Source organism: Panthera onca, chromosome C1 (genome assembly GCF_046562875.1).
Source record: "Panthera onca isolate mPanOnc1 chromosome C1, mPanOnc1 haplotype 2, whole genome shotgun sequence".
NCBI classification, from domain to species: Eukaryota; Metazoa; Chordata; class Mammalia; order Carnivora; family Felidae; genus Panthera; species Panthera onca.
The window spans coordinates 179,960,269-179,980,927 of NC_138346.1; the positions used below are offsets into that span (position 1 = coordinate 179,960,269).

The window sequence follows — 20,659 nt, forward strand, 5'->3', positions numbered from 1 at the left end:
CCGGCTGTGAAGGGCAGAATACACAAAATATAATCGGAGAAAAAAAACTTGGGAATTCATTTTCTCCACTCGCTTCTCGGTTTTCTCATTAGGGGAATATTTTTCTCAAGGCCGCGGAACATTATTCAGCCTTCCCCTCAAACCTACACCCCAGAAACGTCATAAACGCGGCGCAAGCACTTTCTTCCCGTCGTCCTCCGCGCCACTCTCTCCGCCTCTACTTCCTCGCCCCGCCCACCCTAGGTTTCTAGGTGCTCCAAAAATCCGGCCCGGTCGCTTTGGTACTTTTTATTCCCTGTTCCCATTGGTTGTTTGCATGCGCGTGACCTCTCTTCTTCCCTACTGATTGGCTAGAATCAGTAACGACATCGGCGACCGCGAGGGCGGGGGCTTGAGGGAAGCTGGTGTGAGGCAGACCGGATTGGGGGAGGGGTTCAGGCCTGTCCTCCCCAGCGGCTGCGGCAGCACCAGCGCCGGCCGCCGCCGCCTCTGGAACGCGGAGGAGGAGCGGCTGGAGGAGTAGGGGGAGGAGGTGGGCCCAGGCGAGCGGGATGCCCATCGCTCTAGCTTGGTGGTGAATGCTGAGGAGAGTCACGGTTGCTGCAGTCTGTGCCACCGGGAGGAAGTTGTGGTTTGAGGCCGGGCGGGAGTCCGCGGCGCTGTGGAGAATTCGAGCGCGGGGTCGGTGCGAAGACTCGGCTGCTGCCAGACCCTTTCCTACTCTGACCATGCCTGGAAGGAACAAGGCGAAGTCTACCTGCAGCTGTCCTGACCTGCAGTCCAACGGACAGGATTTGGGAGAGAGCGGCCGTGTTGCCCGTCTAGGAGCTGATGAATCTGAGGAAGAGGGACGAAGGGGGTCTGTTAGTAATGCCGGAGACCCTGAGATCGTCAAGTCTCCCAGCGACCCCAAGCAGTACCGGTGAGGGAGGAGGCTTGGACCCGGGAGGAGAGCCGGGTGGGGGCTTCTCTGTTTCTGTCTCCCGAAAGAGCAACAGGGGCACATTTCCCATCACAGGTGCTTCCTTGGGTGGAGGGCAATTAGGGGCTTCCATGTGGTGTCAGCCGGACAAGTGGGAAATCTTGAGTTTCACGAGGAATCAGGATGTCAGAATGGGAAGGGCTCTTGGAGTAATTTTGACATTCGCTAAGAATGGTGGGTTCTCTGAGGAAGACATGCTGGATGGTGAGGGAGTCTTGGTATTAGGTTATGAGGAAAGGTTGAAGGAGTTGGGAATTTTAATTTTGGAAAAGATATTTAAGGGGCATATTATCACTGGCCACAAATAAATAGGTGCCCTTGGTTGAAAGGGGTAAAACTAATGGGTGGAAGTTATAGAGGATAGTGTGGCTTCAGTAAAAGAACTTGGGCGTCATAGTTGGCCTACGATGAAGTGGTTTGTTTCTATGGGTTGTTCTTCATTACTAGAATGTTTGGGTGACCTCTTCCAAAGTGTATTAGAGAGGACGTAGGTCTGAGTTGTGTGAGTCATAGAAGTCTTCTGAGGTTTCTTTTAATTCTGAAATTGTCTGCTTTTTGTTTTATGCCGGAATCCTCTAAACATCTGCCTGAATATTTCTTTCAGAGGTAGCTTATTTCATAGAATGTTGTGACTATGATGTATTTTAAAGAGAGATCATATTGTCCAACAACTTCATTTTCCAGGTTGAGGAAATTGAGATCCAGAGAGTTGGCTTCTTACTTAGAATTACACTGTTAACTACAACTGATATAAAAACCCTGTCCATTTGACACCAAATCCAGTGCACCATTTACTGATTTTTATAGAGTTCTTGCTCCTATTGAGTTGAAAGGTGAAGGATTCTAGGTCCCAATTTGTTAGAAGCCTCTACAGTGTTAGAACAGGAAAGAACCTTGGAGGTAATCTTTTCCACTCCCCATCACTCCCATTGGACAGATGACTGAAACAGGTGATTTAGCTTCTAGTTTAAGACTGGCCACATTTCTCCTTTAGCTTCAAGTCTAGAGATTAACAGTACACAATTCTTTGTACTATTTTTTCCAGGCTGCAGGGTCAAGAGATCTTTATGGATGGGCTAAATCTTTTTCTCATCAAAGATGTGTTTGCATTAGTAATATGTGAATGAGCAAATTGAAACCTTGATTAAAGGTGCTTAGTTTTCTAGATTAAATGTTCAGTAATAGCTTCAGTTTTTTTAGCCTACGTAAAATTACATATTAACAGCTAATGTTTAAAGAATATACACCATGTGTCAAATACTGTTCTAACTGCTTTAGATATGTTATTTCATTTAATGACCTATTTTGGCAAATTTATTTGACAAATACTAAAGTCTTGTGTGCCACGCACTGCGCTATCTTAAATCTTTTCTAAAACTTGATTGGATATAACTTAATTTTATTCTCAATGCTGGGCATACAAAAAAAATGAGTAAGACAGCCTTTGTGTTCAGGGAGCTTCCAATGTAGAAGAGGGACACACACATGTTAAAAAAAAAAAAAGTTAGGGGCACCTGGGTGGCTCAGTTGGTTATGCGGCCGATTTTGGCTTAGGTCATGATTTCGTGGTCCATGAGTTTGAGCCCCGCATCGGGCTCTGTGCTGACAGCTCAGAGCCTGGAGCCTGCTTCGGATTTTGTGTACTTCCCTCTCTCTGCCCCTCCCCCACTCGTGCTCTGTCTCGCCCTGTCTCTCAAAAATAAATAAATGTTAAAAAAAAAAAAAGCTAAAATTAGGGTGCTAAAAATTTATAGAAGCCATAATGGAAGTATATGTTTTATATACTAAGGAATAATATAAGGAGTTGTAAACTGCATTTAGGGAGAAAATTAGGAAAGATTTAAAAGAAGAGGTAATACTTAAGAAGAATTCTTTGAATATATTGTATTTCTATTTTGATGTGGTCCTTTCTCAAATCATTTTTCTTCTTACTGTCTCGTTTTTCTTATTTTAAAGTGAATGGGGGTTGATTAGTATAGGTATTTTCCAGTGACTTTCTCCTTTCAAAAGAGCAAGTCCGCTTTTATCTCTAATATACTGAAAGTTTCAATTAGACTTCTAAAGAAAAGATTTTGTTACTTAAAAAAAAAAGTGGAAAACCTCAGTGCTAGATGATCTTTAAAGACTTATCCAACCTAAAGTGAAATTCTGTGAATTTTTGTAGCCAGAAACAGACATGAAGCATCTGCAGCCCAGAGAGCTGAATTATCCTTCTAGGACCCTCTCAGATGTCTTCTCTGTGAAGTTTTTATATGTAGCACCAATCCCTCCTTTAACTGTATTTCAGTAGGATTTTGTACATCGTCTGTTACAGTACATATCCATCTTATTATATGTCTTTGGAATGTGTGAATAAGCACCAGAGGCAGACCTGATTAAAGGATTATTAGGGTGAAATAATGCCTAGAAAGATTTGCTTACCAACCCGCACTTATTAAGTAATAGCCTGTGGAATTTTACTTATGTATATGTGTAATTTGTATTTAGCTTTTGTGAAATGTTAAACATACCTACAGGACATCTATTCTGTTTTGTTTTTGTTTTTTTTTTTTAGGGATCTGTATAAGTGTTTAGTAAATGTTGATTTCCTTATTTGGAAGAATTAAGGGACTTCAAATTGGGAACTACTGTTTTTTTTTAATGTTAATTTATTTTTGAGAGAGAGACAGAGTGCTAGCAGGGGAGGAGCTGACAGAGGGAGACACAGAATCAGAAGCGGGCTCCAGGCTTTGAACTGTCAGCACAGAGCCCTACTGGGGCTCGAACTAAAATGTTTCTTTTGGAAATAAGATTTAGCATTAAAAAAATTCTCTAGTCCATTAAAAAGAATTCTAATTCTTCTAGACTTTTGGTAGAGTTAGGGAGCAGATACTGAAGCACAAATGCATTAAATGTAAGAGGTGCTAGCATGTGTAAAGTATGGCATTTTTAGTCCTTTGTGTATCTAGTCTTCTGTCACTAGTTATGTGACCTTAGGCACATTAATCTAAGGCAGAGGACCTTTAAGGACACAGAAGAAAAGCAGCCCATAAACCACTGAAATTGAAAAGGAACAGTTAGGAAGGAGAAAAACTAGATGATAGTGGGTTTTTTTTTTTTTTTTTTTTAAATGAAGAGCAGTGGAAAATGCTTTATGCAAAGAATGATCATTGTTAGATTATTCTGAGAAGTCAGGTACTATAAGAACTGAGAAAAATCTTTTTTTTTTTTTTTTTTTTTTGAGGTTTATTTTGAGAGAGAAAGCATGAGTGGGGAAGGGGCAGAGAGTGAGAATCCCAAGCAGGCTCTGCACTAACAGTCTGGTGGTTCGAACCCATGAACCAAATTGTGAGATCATGACCTGAGCCGAAGTCGGACACTAAATCGACTTGAGTCACCCAGTGCCCCAGGAACTGAGAACAATCTTGTGGAGACCCAAGAAATTATTTGTTCCTGGTGACAGCTGTTTTAAAGGAATGATAGGGAGGCAGAAGCTAGACTTCATTGAGTCACAAGGTGAGACATTTTAGATAATGAGATAGACATTTTTAAAGAAGTTTGGTTTTAAAGGGGAGGGGATGAGAGAAAATTTTAGGATAAAGTATTATATGGGGTGAAGGGAGAATTTTTTTCAAGGCAGAAGAAACTTGAGAATGTTTATTGCCTGAGGGAAAAAAAGAATCAGAGAGGGAGAGGTTGAAGATACAGGAGATAATGGAACAAAATCCTTACATAGTAGTGAGGAGACGGGATCGAGAATATTCACGAAGCCATTGGTTTAGAGAAGAGGAACACAAAATCTCTTCACTGAAAATGGAGGAAGGTGTAATGAGTATGGATGCAGGCAGTTAGGTGCTGAAAGCATTCTTGCTTTATAGATTTTTTTGTTCTGTAAAGTAAGCGTTGAGGTTTACTTAAGTGATTCTTTTAAGAGTTGTAGTGGGAAACAGGAATCCTTTAGTGGTGAAGGTTGAAATAGCTAATGAGAATGGGTGAGGTGTATTTGGGAAATACTAAGAGAAGTTGTGGGTTCTTGAGCATGAAAATGACGTAAGTAAACCAGTGTTTTAAGATGAATCTGAAGATCAGATCCATAGGATGTGGCAAGACTGGTTTAGGAGGTAATTATAATTGTGTATTGAATGGTGTTTGAATGGTGTGCACTGATATAAGATACTAGTCTTTCTTTGATGTATTCTATTTTTTACTTTTTTTTCCTCTCTTGTTGTTAACTCAATTTAGCTAGGCTAAAACCAGTGAATATGGAGACTATGTCTTGTTCACTTAGTGTCCAGCACATAGTAGGTTCTCAGATAATATTTGTAGAATGTACAAATGCATGAGTGCTCATATGCTAGGTGTTTTCATGGAACTCATGGGGATATTCTGCCAGTAATTTTTTAGATTAAATTTGTATCCTGGCCATGGGTGCCTGGGTGGCTCAGTCAGTTAAGCCTCCGACCCTTGGTTTCTCCTCAGATCATGTTCTCACAGTTTGTGGGTTAAAGTCCTGTGCTGACATCTCAGAGCCTGGAGGCTGCTTTGGATTCTGTGTCTCCTTCCCTCTCTGTCTGCCCCTCCCCTGCTCATGTGCGTGCTCAGTTCTCTCTCTCTCTCTTTCTAAAGGTAAATAAACTTAAAAAAATTTTTTGTATCCTGGCCAATTTAAAAACATAATTAGTTGGTTTTCAGGGAAAATAGTATGAATGGGTAGGTTACAGAAGACAAAATGTAAATTATACAAGTAGTAATAATATATGTGATATTGTGTATTTAATTCATGTAGAAGCTTGTGGTGTTTGGCACATAGCACACAGATGTTAGCTATAATGTTCCCAATTACTTTATTATTTTTTAATTTTTTAAAGTTTACTTATTTTGAGAGAGAGAGAGAGAGCACAAGCAGGGGAGGGAGCTCTGAGCAGAGCATGATGTGGTGCTTGGTCCCATGACCGTGAGATCACAACCTGAGTCGAAATCAAGAATTGGTCACTTGACTGAGCCATCCAGGCACCCCAATATGTTCCCAATTAAATGATGTTTGCAGCATTGTTTGTAATAGCAAAAATTGGTGACAACTTTAATGACCATTAGTGACTAAAGATTAAGTTTTTTATATAATGAAAATCATATATAGCAATAAAAAAAGAAATGGAAACATGTCCTGATATATTGTTGAATGAAAAAAGCTAGTTGCAGACCAAAGTAGGTTGTATAATTCTTTTTTTTTTTTTTTAATGTTTGTTTATTTTTGAGACAGAGGGAGACAGAGCATGAGTGGGGGAGGGGCAGAGAGAGAGCGAGACACAGAATCTGAAACAGGCTCCAGGCTCTGAGCTGTCAGCACAGAGCCTGACGGGGGCTCGAACCCACAGACGGTGAGATCATGACCTGAGCTGAAGTCAGATGCTTTACCGACTGAGCCACCCAGGCGCCCCTATAATTCTGTTTTTAAAAGGAAAAAATAACACCTCTCATTATATGTTTACCTAAAATATAGTTCTTTATGTTTAGATTTATATAGAAATGATTAGGAATGATATTCAGTAAGCTTATTTCTCTAGGGAAAGAAAGAAGGAATTTGATTTGGATTATTTACTTTTTAATAATGAAAGAAGATCAGTAAATAAAAGTATTAGGTATTCATTGTAGGAAATTTAAATAACAAAAAATTTAAAAATTCTTATAATCATTCCATCCAGCATTAACCACTTGCTGCATTTTTATAGTCTTTATTCCTTTGTGCTATGCATTTGTAATTTGTATGTATATTTTTAATTGACATTTAGTTGACATGTAAGTTTCAGGTGTATAACATAGTGAGTTGACAATTCTATGTATTGTGATATGCTCACCATAGTAAGTATAGTTACTGTCACCACACAAAGTTATTACGATATTATTGACTGTATTCACTATGCTGTACTTTTATTCCCCGTGACTTATTTTATAACTGGAAGTTTGTACTTTTTAATCCCCTTCACCTTTTACCTATCCCTCCACCATCTCCCCTCTGGTGATCACTAGTAGTTCTCTTCGAGTCTGTTTTCCTTTGTTGTTTGTTTTGATTGTCAGATTCCATATATAAGTGAAATCATATGGTATTTAAATGTGTTTGTCTGTCTGATTTATTTCACCTGTAGGTCCATCCATCTTTTCATGAATGGCAAGATTTCATTCTTTCTCACGACTAATATTCCATCATGTATGTATACCACATCTTTATACATTCAACTGTCAGTGGATACTTAGGTTGCTTCCATATCTTGGCTATTGTAAATAATGTTGCAGTAAATACAGGGTGCATATATCTTTTTGAATTAGTGTTTTCATTTTTCTTGGGTAAATACCCAGAAGTGGAATTATTGGATGCTGTGATACTTGTATTTTTAGTTTTTGAGGAACTGCTATACTGTTTTCTATAGTGGTTGCACCAATTTACAGTCTCACTAGTAATGCACAATGGTTCCCTTTTCTCCACATGCTTGCCTTGTTACTCCTTTAGCTATGCTGACTGGTGTGAGGTCATTTCTCATTGTGGTTTTGTGATTAGTAATGTTGAGCATCTTTTTATGTTTCTGTTGGCCATCTGTATTTTTTCTTTGGAAATATGTCTATTCAAGTCTTCTGCCCATTTTTAAAAAAAAAATTCTTACTTATTTTGAGAGAGAGGGAGAGAGTGTGAGGGAGTGCATATGTGTGTGAGCATAGGAGGGGCAGAGAGAGAGAGAGGGAGAGAGAAAATCCCAAGCAGGCTTTGTGCTGTCAGTGCAGAACCTACATGGGATTTGATCTCATGAACTGGGAGATCATGACCTAAGCTGAAATCAAGAGTCAGTCGCTTAACCGACTGAAGTCCCATGGTGCGCATTTTTGGCCCATTTTAAGTCAGATTATTTGTTTTTTTTGTGTTGAGTCATAGGAGTTCTTCATATATTTTGTATATTAACCCCTTATTGCATATGTTATTTGCAGTTCTTCCAGTGAGGAGGTTGCCTTTTTGTTTCGTTGATGGTTTCATTCTTTGTGCAAAAGCTTTTTAGTTTGATATGGTCCCAGTTTATTTTTGCTTTTGTTTTCCCTTATCTGGGCAAACATATCCAGAAAAATATTGCTAAGGTTGATGTCTAAGCGATTACTACCTATGTTTTCTTTTAGGAGTTTTATGGTTTCAGGACTTAAATTTAGGTTTTTTAATCCATTTTGAGTTTACTTTTGTGTATGGTGTAAGAAGGTGGTTCAGGCCCATTCATTTTCATGTAGCTGTCCAGTTTTCCTACCACCATTTATTGAAGAGAATTTCTTTTCCTCATTGTAGATTTTTGCCTTCTTTGTCATAGATTAATTGATCATGTAAGCATGTATTGGTTTATTTCTGGGCTCTCAGTTCTTTTCCATTGGTCTATGTGTGTATGTTGTGCCAGTACTATACTATTTTGCTATACATTTAAAAAAATGGTAGGGGCGCCTGGGTGGCTCAGTCGGTTGAGCGAGCAACTTCGGCTCAGGTCATGATCTCACAGCTCGTGAGTTCGAGCCCCGCATCAGGCTCTGGGCTGACAGCTCAGAGCCTGGAGCCTGCTTCAAATTCTGTGCCTCCCTCCCTCTCTGCCCCAACCCACTCACATTTTGTCTCTGTCTCTCTCATTAAAAAATTTTTTAAAAAATGGTATATATTTAACAATGTTGTGAACATTTTCTTACTGTTTTTCGGTATACATACTTTGTCTACCAACAAAGTCGGTCCATTGTGTAGATATACCATATTTAATCATTACCATTTTATGAGATATTGTCAAATTTTCTTTACCTAAGAAGCCTCTTTATTCCCTACAGAGTCCTTTGCGAATGAACCCAGTCCTAATGAGTTTGGTAGATATGTAGGGTAACCTCTGGTGACCTTGTCTGTTTCAAAGATGATCTGTAATTGGGAGAACTGGCAGACAAGGCGATTGGTTTATTCTGGGACTTCCACTCTGACATAGGTCTCATAGTCATATTGTTTTCCAGAATGAAGTCAGTCCAACTCACAGGAAACTGAGTATAGTCTATTTCTAGTATTTTGGGGGAGGGGAGCATTGGAAGGCTCAATTATATGGTTGGACCAGAATTTAACTGTTTTCGCGAGGGTTGGAAGTAGATTGTAATTTGAAAAGTTATTTCATATATATATATCACTACCATCAACAGTAATCTTCCTTCTAATAATAATAGCTGGTATTTGTTAAGTGCCTACTATATACTAGGTCCTATTCTAAGGAGTTTACGTAGATTATCTCACTTAAATTTTTTTTTTTTTTAGCGTTTTTTTATTTTTAAGACAGAGACCGAACATGAATGGGGGAGGGTCAGAGAAAGAGGGAGACACAGAATCTGAAACAGGCTCCAGGCTCTGAGCTGTCAGCCCAGAGCCCGACGCGGGGCTCGAACTCACGGATGGCAAGATCATGACCTGAGCTGACATCGGACACTTAACCGATTGGGCCACCCAGGCGCCCTGATCTCACTTAATTTTTACCGTAATCCTATTAGGTAATGCTTTTATTACATGATAGCCTAAAATGCTGTTCTGTGAAAACACATTCTGAACAGGTATTGAGCACTGATTAGTGTAAATGGATTGTGTTCTCATTTGGTTCCATCTAAGCATATTTCTTACCATGGGAGATAAGCTCCAAGCCCGTTCATTTTGGTTTCTTTCTAGTTTCATCTTCTGTTGTGCTGTTTTGTACTCTTTCTTGGCACATGCTATACTCTTAGGTCATATTTGCCTTGTGAGTTGAAGTATTGCCTCCTTTGTGAATCTTATGTATGTGTGTAATCTCTGCACCCACTGTGGGGCTCAAACTGATGACCCCAAGATCAAGAATCGCATGTTTGACTGACTGAGCCAGCCAGGCGCCCCTTGTGAATCCTTTCTCACTCTTTTAGGTCAGTCTTCCCCTCCCACATGTAAGTTATTTACACTCCTGTGTGCCCCTGTAGCAATTTTTTTCAAGCTGTTTTAAATTTTTTAAGTTAAATTTATCTTTACCCCTTATTTTGAAATTTTTGTAGGGAGGGACTTTGTCTCTTTGAGTCTTTGCATGCCTTTTCTTCTGTTACTAATGAATCACATGTCTGTACCTCTTAAGACCCATCTCTTCATTTGTGCACTAGCCCCATCTGCTCTTTGTTGATGCTGTCCATCAATTCCAGCAGTTGTTCCCCTTCCATTCTGCATTACCAGTTTCTCTGTTTTACTGGATCATTTCCACGAGTATACAGATATGTTGTAATCATTCCTGTCTTCAGGGGAAAGACATTTTTTTTTTCCACATCCTCTGTGAGCTATACCTTCCATCTACTCAAGTTTCTTGGTTTTCTTTGTAGCAAAGCTTGTTAAAAGAATTGTCTACACTTGAAATTTGCAGTTCATCTATTCTCATTATTTCTTTTTTTTGACATAATGTCCATTTTAATTTATATATTTTTTCATTTAATGTGTGATTTATAGCTTTCATTGCCATTAATATGTTCCATACTATCATTTAAAAAATTGAAAAATATTTTTAATGTTTATTATTTTTGAGAGAGAGAGAGAAAGCACGAGTGCATGTGGGGAAGGAGCAGAGAAAGCGGGGGTGAGGTAGTGGGGGTGGACACAGAATCCGAAGCAGGCTCCAGGCTCTGAGCTGTCAGCACAGAGCCCCATGTGGCGCTCAAACTCATGAACTGTGAGATCATGACCTGAGCCGAAGTTGGATGCTTAACCGACTGAGCCACCCAGGCACCCCCCAAAATTATTTATTTATTTATTTATTTATTTATTTATTTATTTATTTATTTATTTTAATGTTTATTTTTGAGAGAGAAGGAGACAGAGCATGAGCAGGGGAGGAGCAGAGAGAGAGAGGGAGACACAGAGTCAGAAGCAGGCTCCAGGCTCTGAGCTCTCGGCACAGAGCCCGATGTGGGGCCCAAACTCATGAACTGCAAGATCATGACCTGAGCCGAAGTTAGATGCTCAACCAACTGAGCCATCCAGGCGCCCCTATTTAAAAATTTTTTTGAAATGTTTTTATTTATTTTTGAGAGAGACAGAGTGGGAATGGGGGAGGGGCAGAGAGAGTGAGGGAGACACAGAATCTGAAGTAGGCTCCAGGCTCTGAGCCGTCAGCACAGAGCCTGACGCAGGGTTGGAACTCACAAACTGCTAGATCATGACCTGAGCCAAAGTCGGACACTTAACCGACTGAGCTACCCACGTACTCCCCCCAATTTTTTTTTTTAATTGAGGTATAGTTGACACTCCCATAATTTCTTGAACTCAAGAGTGGTCTTTTGCCACTATTGCTATATCAAAACAGCTGTTTTCAAGATCACCAATATCCTTTACAGTTGAGCCGTTCTCAAGTTCTTATCTTTCTTGGCCTTTCAGTATCATATGACATGGTTAATCATTTTTTCCTTCTTGAAATGCTTTTTTCAGATGGCTCCCAGGTCAGTCAGCACTGTTCTAGTTCTCTTTCTGCCTCACTTGAAGGTTCCTTCTTATCTCCTTGACCTCTAAATTTTGGAGTACCGAGGGCTCAGTTCTCAGACCTCTTCTTTTCCCTGGCTACCTTTGCTCCCTGCGTTATCTCATCCAATTTCATTGTCTTTAAATAGAACCCTGTATAAAATAACAATTTTACTCAGGTTCCCAATCCCTATACCCTTTCTCATGGTTATGTTTCTTCATAGCACTTATTGCCACTTGATATACTATATATTTACTGGTTTGTGAGAGCAAGGAGTCTGTTTTGTTCACTGCTGAATCCCCAGTGCCTACAGTAGTACCTGTCTCAGCCTTGCTTCCATCTCTGACTCTTTCATCCTTTTCTCCTCTGCTCTGATTGTTATATAAAGATAAGTTTTTCAGTCTTATCATTTTATTTCTTTTGTTTCAGATAAAAAATTAAAAAAAAAAAAAAAAAAAAAACCATACTGCAGTGCCTGGGTGGCTCAGTCGGTTAAGTGTCCGACTTTAGGTCAGTCATTATCTCAGTTTGTGAGTTCTAGCCCCGCGTTGGGCTCTGTGCTGACAGCTTAGAGCCTGGAGCCTACTTCAGAATCTGTGTCTCCCTCTCTCTCTGCCCCTGCCCCGCTCATGCTCTCTCAAAAATAAACATTAAAAAAAAAAATTAAAAATAAAAGAAATAAAACCATACCAATACAGTTGAAGCTCTTTATAACTGCTTCTCTCATTTCATTCCCTACCCTCTTTTCCCAGTATTAACCATTATCTGAATTTGATAAAATTCATTCCTATATATATTGTTATACTTTTTATCAAATGTACATTTATCTGTAAACAGTATATATTCTTGTTTTTGCATGTTTTAAGACATACAAATAGAAATTGTCATATTAGATGTCTCAGAACCTGCCTTTTTTTTTCCTTTGGTTTAGCATTGCTTTTGAGATTTATCAGTGCTAATAAAGTGTAATACTCTAGTTATTAATGGTAAATGCTCTTTAGTAATATCTTGTATGAATATATCATAATTTGTCTGTTTTCCTATTATTGGTCATTTAGATTATTCCCAGGTTTCTGTTATTTTTTTTATGATTATGCCACAATTTATCTTTTCTCTGATTGTTGGACATTTAATTTGTTTCTAGTGTTCAGTGAACATTTTTTCTTTTTCTCTTTTGAGAGAGGGCACAAGTGAGCAAGGACAGAGAGAGAGAGAGTCTTGTGAGGGGCAGAGAGAGAGAGAGAGAGAGAGAGAGAGAGAGAGAGGGAATCCCATGAGAGGCAGAGAAAGAGAAGCAGCGTTCACCCGAAGCAGGGCTTGAGCTCACTGGATGTGGAATTCAAACTCTCCAACCTGGAGATAATGACCTGAGCCAAAGTCAGATGGCTTAACTGACTAATGACTAAGCCCCCTAGGTGCCTGTTCAGTGAGCATTTTTATACATGACTCCTTGGGCACACATTTGAGAGTATATATACCTATAAGGGAAAAAGGGTTTTTTTTTTTGTTTTTTTTTTTTAATTTTTGAGAGGGGATGTGAGTCTGGGAGGGGCCGGGGGGCGGGGGGCACAGATAATCTGAAGTGGTCTCCACACTGACAGCAGTGAGCCGGATATAGGGCTCCAATCCATGAATCGGGAGATCATGGCCTGAGCCGAAGTTGGAAGCTCGACCAAGTGAGCCACCCGGGTGCTCCTCTCTTTTTTTTTTCTTCCCTGAAACAACTTGTTTTTTACTAGATGTTTCCAAAATACTCTTCTAACTGGTTGTACTGTTTTATTTTACATTTATGCCAATAGAGCATTAGTGTTCCTGCTTTTATAGCGTTTCCTACCAACTCTTGATATTGTTAGATTTAAAAATTATTGAGGGGCTCCTGGGTGGGTCAGTCAGTTAAGTGTCTTCAGCTCAGGTCACGATCTCCTGCACATGAGCCCTGTGTCAGTGTGGAGCCTGCTTGGGATTATCCCTCTCCCTCTGCCTCTCTCTCTCTTTTTCTCAGAAATAATAAGAAATCAGACTTTAAAAAAATTACTGAGAATTGATCTTTAGGAAATATTTTCTCTTTCAAAAAGTCCTTTTGTTTGCATTTTACCTTATTACTAATAAGATCAGGCATTATTTCATGTTTCCTGGCCATTTGGATTTCTCCTTTTATGAACTGCCCATTTTGTTGGAGAGGAGTGTTCTTTCTCTTCTTCTTTAAATTGATAATTTACATATTTTGAATCCTTTGTTGGTTATATGAGTTGCAAATGTATTCTCTAAGTCTGTATAGCTTATCTTTATCCTTTGTTTATAAAGTCTGAAAAGTTAGTCATAGTACTTTATCTTTATTTTTATTGTTTGTGTTTTTTTCATCTTATTTTCTTCTAGAAGTTTTACAGTTTTGCTTTTTATAGGATATGGATCTAATTTTATCACTTTTTAAAAAATAGGGACAACCAGTTGTCCAAGTACACCTTTTGAAGTCTATATCCCAGAAGTCACCAAATGTTTTCTTTAAAGGGTAAATAGTAAACATTTTAGGCTTTGCCAGTTAAGAGGCAAAATTAAAGATATTAGGTGGGTACTTTTATAACAAGGAAGAAAGCATTTCTGCAATTTTTAAAAATTTCTGCAAATTAAAAATTTTTTTTTTTAATATTTATTTTTGAGTGAGAGAGAGAAAGCGCAAGCAGTGGAGGGGCAGAGAGAGAGGGAGACACAGAATCAGAGCTGAACTCCATTCTCTGAGCTGTCAGCACAGAGCCTGATGTGGGGTTTAAACCCACGAACCGTGAGATCATGACCTGAGCCAAAGTCGGATGCTTAACTGACTGAGCCACCAGGTGCTTCCAAAATTTCTGCAAATTAAAAAAAATTTTTTTTAATGTTTATTTTTGAGAGAGTGACAGAGTGCATGTGGGGGAGGGGCAGAGAGCGAGGGAGACCCAGAATTCAAAGCAGGCTCCAGGCTCCAAGCTGTCAGCACAGAGCCTGAAGTAGGGCTAGAACTCACAAACGGTGAGACCGTGACCTGAGCTGAAGTCCAACATTTAACCAACTAAGCCATCAAGGTGCCTTTGCAAATTTTAAATAAAATTTGTATTAAGTTCAAAATATAGTAATAGTACTTTTTTGATAATACAGATTTACTAGTGAGAAGAGTGGAATTCTTTTTCTTTCTTCCTTTTTTTCTTTTATTTTTGAGAGAGAACTTATGCTTGGGGGTGGTTGGGGATGGGGGTGAGAGGGAGAAGGAGAGAGAGAATCTTAAGCAGACTCTACACTCAGCACCAGCCCAGTGTGGGGCTTGATCTCACAACCATGAGATCATGACCTGAGCCCAAATCAAGAGTCAGGTATTTAACTAACTGGGCCACCCAGGTGCCCACAGTGAAATTCTTTTTATTGGGGTAACATTTGTTTTTTGGGGGGTTCACAGTTAGTGTTTCTTGTAATCAAAGTTGATTGTGAATATGCATCTGTTAATACTGATTTGTAATGAGATTTTACAGATTTCATCTTTGAAAATGTGTTTTCATCCTGATAGTTACTGCTAAATACTGATATCAGTCCCTGAGTACATGCTTTTAATTTAGCATATTCATTGCTTGGAAAGCATTTATAGAATTCTGTTAGATTCTTGTGATATTTTTGCCCCTTAGCATGTTATTACATAGTAGATTAATCATTTCTGATTGAAAATTAGGTGGAACCTCCTTAATTAGATGGAGTCTTTGCACAGTTAAAAGGACTTACAAATATGGAAATTTCCCTTATGCTTGCACCAAAATCTGAAAAACTTGCTGGAACTAGAGTTTGCTTGGAAAACATAACTGCTGCAAATTTGTGTGGTAATGGAGCTATGGCTTCTTGTTTTAACTTTTGACAGCACGGGAAGTGTATAAAGCAGTTTGCCATTATTGTGATTCAGATAACATTCGTTGTTGTTGAAATGACTTTACCATAAGATGTTTTGCATAAGTGCTATTTTGTAATTTTGGGTTGAATTCATTCAGAAACATTATGGAGCCTTCAGCAAAAGCTAATTTCCAAAGCCATTTGGTGTTTGACAATAGTGGTGGAAGGCGGTTTTTTTGCAGAAAAATTTGTCTTAGCCTTGAGCTCAAAAATTGCAATAAAATGTTCCCATTGCTGAGCCATCAAACTGCTCTACAATAAGGGTAATTCAAGATATTCAGCCTCTATTTCTAACAAAAATTCACAGAACTGATGATTGTGAAGTCTACAAGAATAAGTGACGCTACTGTCTCCTTAATACATGATAGATTCAAATATTTTCTGTAGAGTACTGCTGATAAGATCATGAATAATCATAGACTTTGAAACACCTCACAAAAGGTAAATTTGTCCAACTAAATCTTTTTTTCTGCTCCATACCTATTTTACCAACATTAGTGGGACTATATATTAGATCCCACTTCCAGTTGTAGTACATTCATGTTTTCTCAACCCCTTTGAAAATATTCTTATCTGTAGTTCTCGCAGAATATTCATGGAGGCTAATTGCTCAGTCACTTCAGACTTGGCACTGACTCTTCAAGTAAATAGCTGAGTTGTTGGTAACATATCTAGGCACATCAAAAGTCAAAATCTTGAAATCATTTGCCTTGTTTTTAATTGCTTATCAGTTACTAAGGTCCTCATATCTTTGAGCAGTAGTTCTCATCAACAGGCTAATAGTTTAATTAATAATTAATTTTATAAATTTTTTCAGCTGTTACAAAATACAGTCTAACTCGTCATTGGTAAATAGTTTTCCTTGCTTAGCTAACAAATGGAGCTACTCAGAAACTTACTTTGGTTGTAGTCTCATTTTCATCTTTAATTTTTGTGAAGAAATTCTACTGTAATGAGGTATTTCATTTTAAATTTTCTGATTTTTCTGAGTGTTGCTCTTCTGTGAGTTGTGAATACTGTGATGAGTGCTAAGTCTTGGTAATAACATTTTATTCTTTTAGCATAGCTATAATATTACATAATAAACAGCATTTTCCTATTATTTGGTAACAAAATCCACACTAAAAGTGTGACATTTGAATTTCATTTTTCCCTTTCCTTATTTGGACATGATGAATATGTATTGCCACTTTAAAAAAAGTTGCACTGGGGCACCTGTGTGGCTCAGTTGGGCATCCAAGCTCAGGTCATGATCTCACTGTTGGTAGGTTCAACTCCTGTGCTAATAGCTCAGAGCCTGGATTCTCTCTCTCTCTCTTTCTCTGCCACTCTCCTACTCGCACTCTGTCTTTCAAAAATAAAACATTTTCAAAAATATTTTTTAAAAAGTTGCACTTACAGTGATACATGTGGCACTTGAAATGCTGGTGGGTGATAAAGTGCATTGCTGCAATTTTTACAGTGTGGAGCCTGCAGTGCACAACAGTGAAAATGCCACAAAGGTCTTTGGAAGGAGAAAGCAGCAATAGATGTAAATGAATGAGTGTGGCTGTGTGCCAGTAAAACTTTATGGAGACTGAAATTTGAATTTCAGAGAATTTAATGTATCATGAAATATTTTTTCATTGGATTTTTTCCTACTGCTTCAAAAAAAGTAAAAAACAGTTCTTTTAAAGGCTGTAACCATAGTTTCTTAATTCCTGGTATGTCTTTTTTTCCTGTAATGCTAACTCTATCATATGTTAGGTTTTCATAAATGCATGGATATTTTTTCAGGGATCTTTACTACGTTCCATTTTGTTGATTTCGTATTTCATTATATTATGGCCTAAAAGTTCATATTTTTTACTTGCAGGGAGGGTTTTTCAAAAAATCTTCATGTTATGTAGACAAAAACAATAATGATTTCTTACTGTTTATTTTACTTGACACAAATCTTAATCTAGTTGATTATGTTGCTAAAATAAATAATTTTTTATTTTTCATTAGCCAGGTCTTTTCTGGTAATGAAATTTATATCTAACTCTCCCCTCTTCCCTTTCTCTATTGTAAAATACATCCCAGTTTTTTTGATAAACAGTATTCAGTATTTGCAGTATCCAAATATTGTTTGTACTGGGACATGTAGTCTACTATATTTTCTTTCTTGAACAACTGTTTTCTCTTTAATTGCCTTATTTTTAAAAATTTTTTATTAAAATTTTTTTTTAATGTTTATTTTTGGGGGAGGGAGAGCAAGCATGAGTCAGAGAGGGGCAGAGAGAGAGGGAGACACAGAATCTGAAGCAGGCTCCAGGCTCTGAACTGTCAGCACAGAGCCTGATGTGGGGCTGGAACCCACAAACTGAGATCATGACCTGAGCCGAAGTTGGCTGCTTAACCGACTGAGCCACCCAGGTGCTCCTAATTGCCTTATTTTTAAGAACAGCTTTATTGAGATATAAGTAACACATCACACAATAGACTTTATTTAAAGTGTACAACTTAATAGTTCTTAGTGTATTTGCAGTTGTGCATCCATAACCACAATGTTTTTATTACCTCAAAAAGGAATCCCTCACTCCTCACCTCAGTCTCCCCAGTCCCCCATCTCCATAGCCCTAGGCAAACACTCATCTGTCTTCTGCTCTCTAGATTTGCTTATTCTGGACATTTCATGTAAATGGAATCATAAATTTTTCATCCTTTGTGACTGGCTACTTTAATTTAGTGTATTGTTTTTAAGGTTCATCCGTGTTGTACTATCTGTTAGAACTTCATTTATTTCTGAGTAATATTCCATTGTATGAATATGCTGCATTTTATTTATTTCAACAGTTGGTGGACACTGTTTGGTTATTATGAGTAATGCTGCCGTGAACATATATGTACAAGCTTTTGTGTGAACTTATGTTTTTATTTATTTTGGGTATATAATAAAGAGGGGCATAATTGCTGGATCAGATGGAAACTGGTTATCCATTTGAGGATTTTTTTCAGACTATTTTTCAAAGTGGCTGTACCATTTTACAATTTTCTCTAGCAGTGTAAAAGAATTCCAATTTCTCTGCATCTTCACCAATACTTGTTACAATCTTTTTTTTTTTTTTTTTTTTTTTTTAGTTTCAGGTTTTTATTTAAATTCCAGTTATTTAACATACAGTGCAATATTAGTTTCAGGTGTAGAATTTAGTGATTCATCACTTACATAACAACACCCATTGCTTATCACAGCAGTACCCAGTGCTTATCACAAGTGCCCATTTTAATACCCATCACACATTTTAACCCATCCCCCTGCCCACCTCCCTTCCAGCAACCTTCAGTTTGTTCTCTGTAGTTGAGTCTTTTTTATGGTTTGCCTCTCTCTTGTCCACCCCTCCCTCCCATGTTCTTCTGTTTTGTTTCTTAAATTCTCATTTGTTTCATAATACTCATATGAGTAAAATCATATGGTGTTTGTCTTTCTCTGACTTATTTCACTTAGCATAATACTCTCCACCTCCATCCATGTCATTGCACATGACAAGATTTCATTCTTTTTTATGGTTGAGTAATGTTCATATATATATATCTTTATCCATTCATTAGTCAGTGGGCATTTGGGCTCCTTCCATAATCTGGCTATTGTAGATAATGCTTTAAACATCAGGGTGCATGTATCCCTTCAAACCAGTATTTTTAGATCTTTTGGGTAAATACCTAGTAGTGCAGTTGCTGGATCATAAAATTGCTGTTTTTTACCTTTTTGTGGAAACTTCATACTGTTTTCCAAGTGGCTGCACTAGTTTGCATTCCCACCAACAGGGTAGGAGGGTTCCCCTTTTTCCTCATCCTCACCCTCATCTCTTGTTTCCTGTGTCGTTAATTTTAGTCATTTTGACAGGTGTGAAGTGATAGCTCATTGTAGTTTTGAGTATAGCCCTCCTGGTAGGTGTAAAGTGGTATCTCATTATGATTTGCATTTCTCTGATGGCTGATGTTGAACATCTTTTCATGTGGTTTTTGGTCGTCTTGTTGTCTTATACCATGTATATCTTATTCGGAGAATGTCTATTCAGATCCTTTGCTCGTCTTTATTTTTTGTTTTAATTGAGTAGTAATAGTTGTGTTTTAGATATGCATCTCATTAGATAAATGATTTGCAAAGTTTTTCCTTAGGTAGTATTCTTTGAAGCACAAAAGTTTTCAATTTTGATGATGTCTAGTTTATTTTTTTTCTCTTGCCGTGTGTACTTTTGGTGTTATATCGAAGATGCCTTATTATTTTTGTTTAGTGTGCTTTGTTATCTAACATGAATTCTTCCCTACTACTCTGCCAGAGCTTTAAAACTTTTCCAGCTATGGTCAAACATATCAGGTAACAATCAATGCATTTGTTTTGTTGTACCTTTATTCCTCAGTCAGTCTAGAATGTATGTTCTTCAGTTCCAGGAAGTTTTTCTTTTCTTTTTTATGTTTATTTAATTTGAGAGAGAGCGAGAGAGAGCGCGCACACACACATACATGCGCACGTGAGCAGGAGAGGGGCAGTGAGAGAGAGAGATTGGGAGAGAATCCTGAGCAGGTTCCACACTCAGTGTGGAGCTCGATCTCACCACTGCTCGATCATAACCTGAGCTGATGCCAAGAGTCAGAAGCTTAACTGACTGAGCCACCCAGGAACTCCAGCCAGGAAATTTTCTCAAAAAATTTTTTTTCTAGTTCTTCTCCTCTGTTTTCTTTTGAAACTATTATATACTACTATAACACTGGTTAAGTGTGGAGGGACTTTGCTGTGGGAAAATGCAAGAGCCAAGATGGGCTGGGGACACAGGTGAGGGGTTTGCAGCCAAGGATTCTGCAGTGGAGCCTTTCTTCCCGTCCCTCAAGGCACAAAAAAACTCGTAGCTTCTTTCTTTACCTCTTCTCTTCACTGGAGGAGTGATTTATCTGATTAATGAGTGCAGTAGAATTACCTGGGGCATGTGCCAATTTAACCTGTTCATCTCTCACTTCTTTCCAGCCTGTAGCCAGCAAGTACTTTGGCATATTCTTTTCTAGTACAGTAAACTGAGTGCAGGACAAGTTCTGCTTTGGGGGGAAATAGTTCTATTTTGGTTGATAACTTTAATTCATAGTGTTTGCAAGCCATTTCTGAGCCACTCTTAAGCCATGTTCTTCATCCTACCTTTTTATCAAAGATAAAGCTGATATTTTCCTTTCCATTTATCTATTCCTGTAACTTTCTCTTGTTTGATTATGAAATCAAGTTGGGGAAGATTTGTGCTTTTTAAAAATGTGGTAAACTATACATAACAAAATTTACCAT

At 38.3% G+C, this 20,659-nt stretch overlaps 1 protein-coding gene across 3 annotated transcripts in view; it reads left to right on the forward strand.

Moving 5' to 3' along the window:
• The first annotated feature begins 394 nt into the window (after nt 1–394).
• The window catches only part of NRDC (nardilysin convertase), a 101,063-nt gene continuing 80,798 nt past the window's right edge, over nt 395–20,659 (forward strand). The window contains exon 1 of one of the 3 annotated variants that reach the window (XR_009607483.2): nt 395–922. Coding sequence is in view for 2 of the 3 variants with exons in the window: in XM_060624264.3 (XP_060480247.1) it covers nt 579–922 (344 nt within the window). In the remaining variant the exon portion in view is untranslated. The remainder of the gene's footprint in view (nt 923–20,659) is intronic. The other 2 variants (XM_060624264.3, XM_060624265.3) reach the window with 2 other exon arrangements.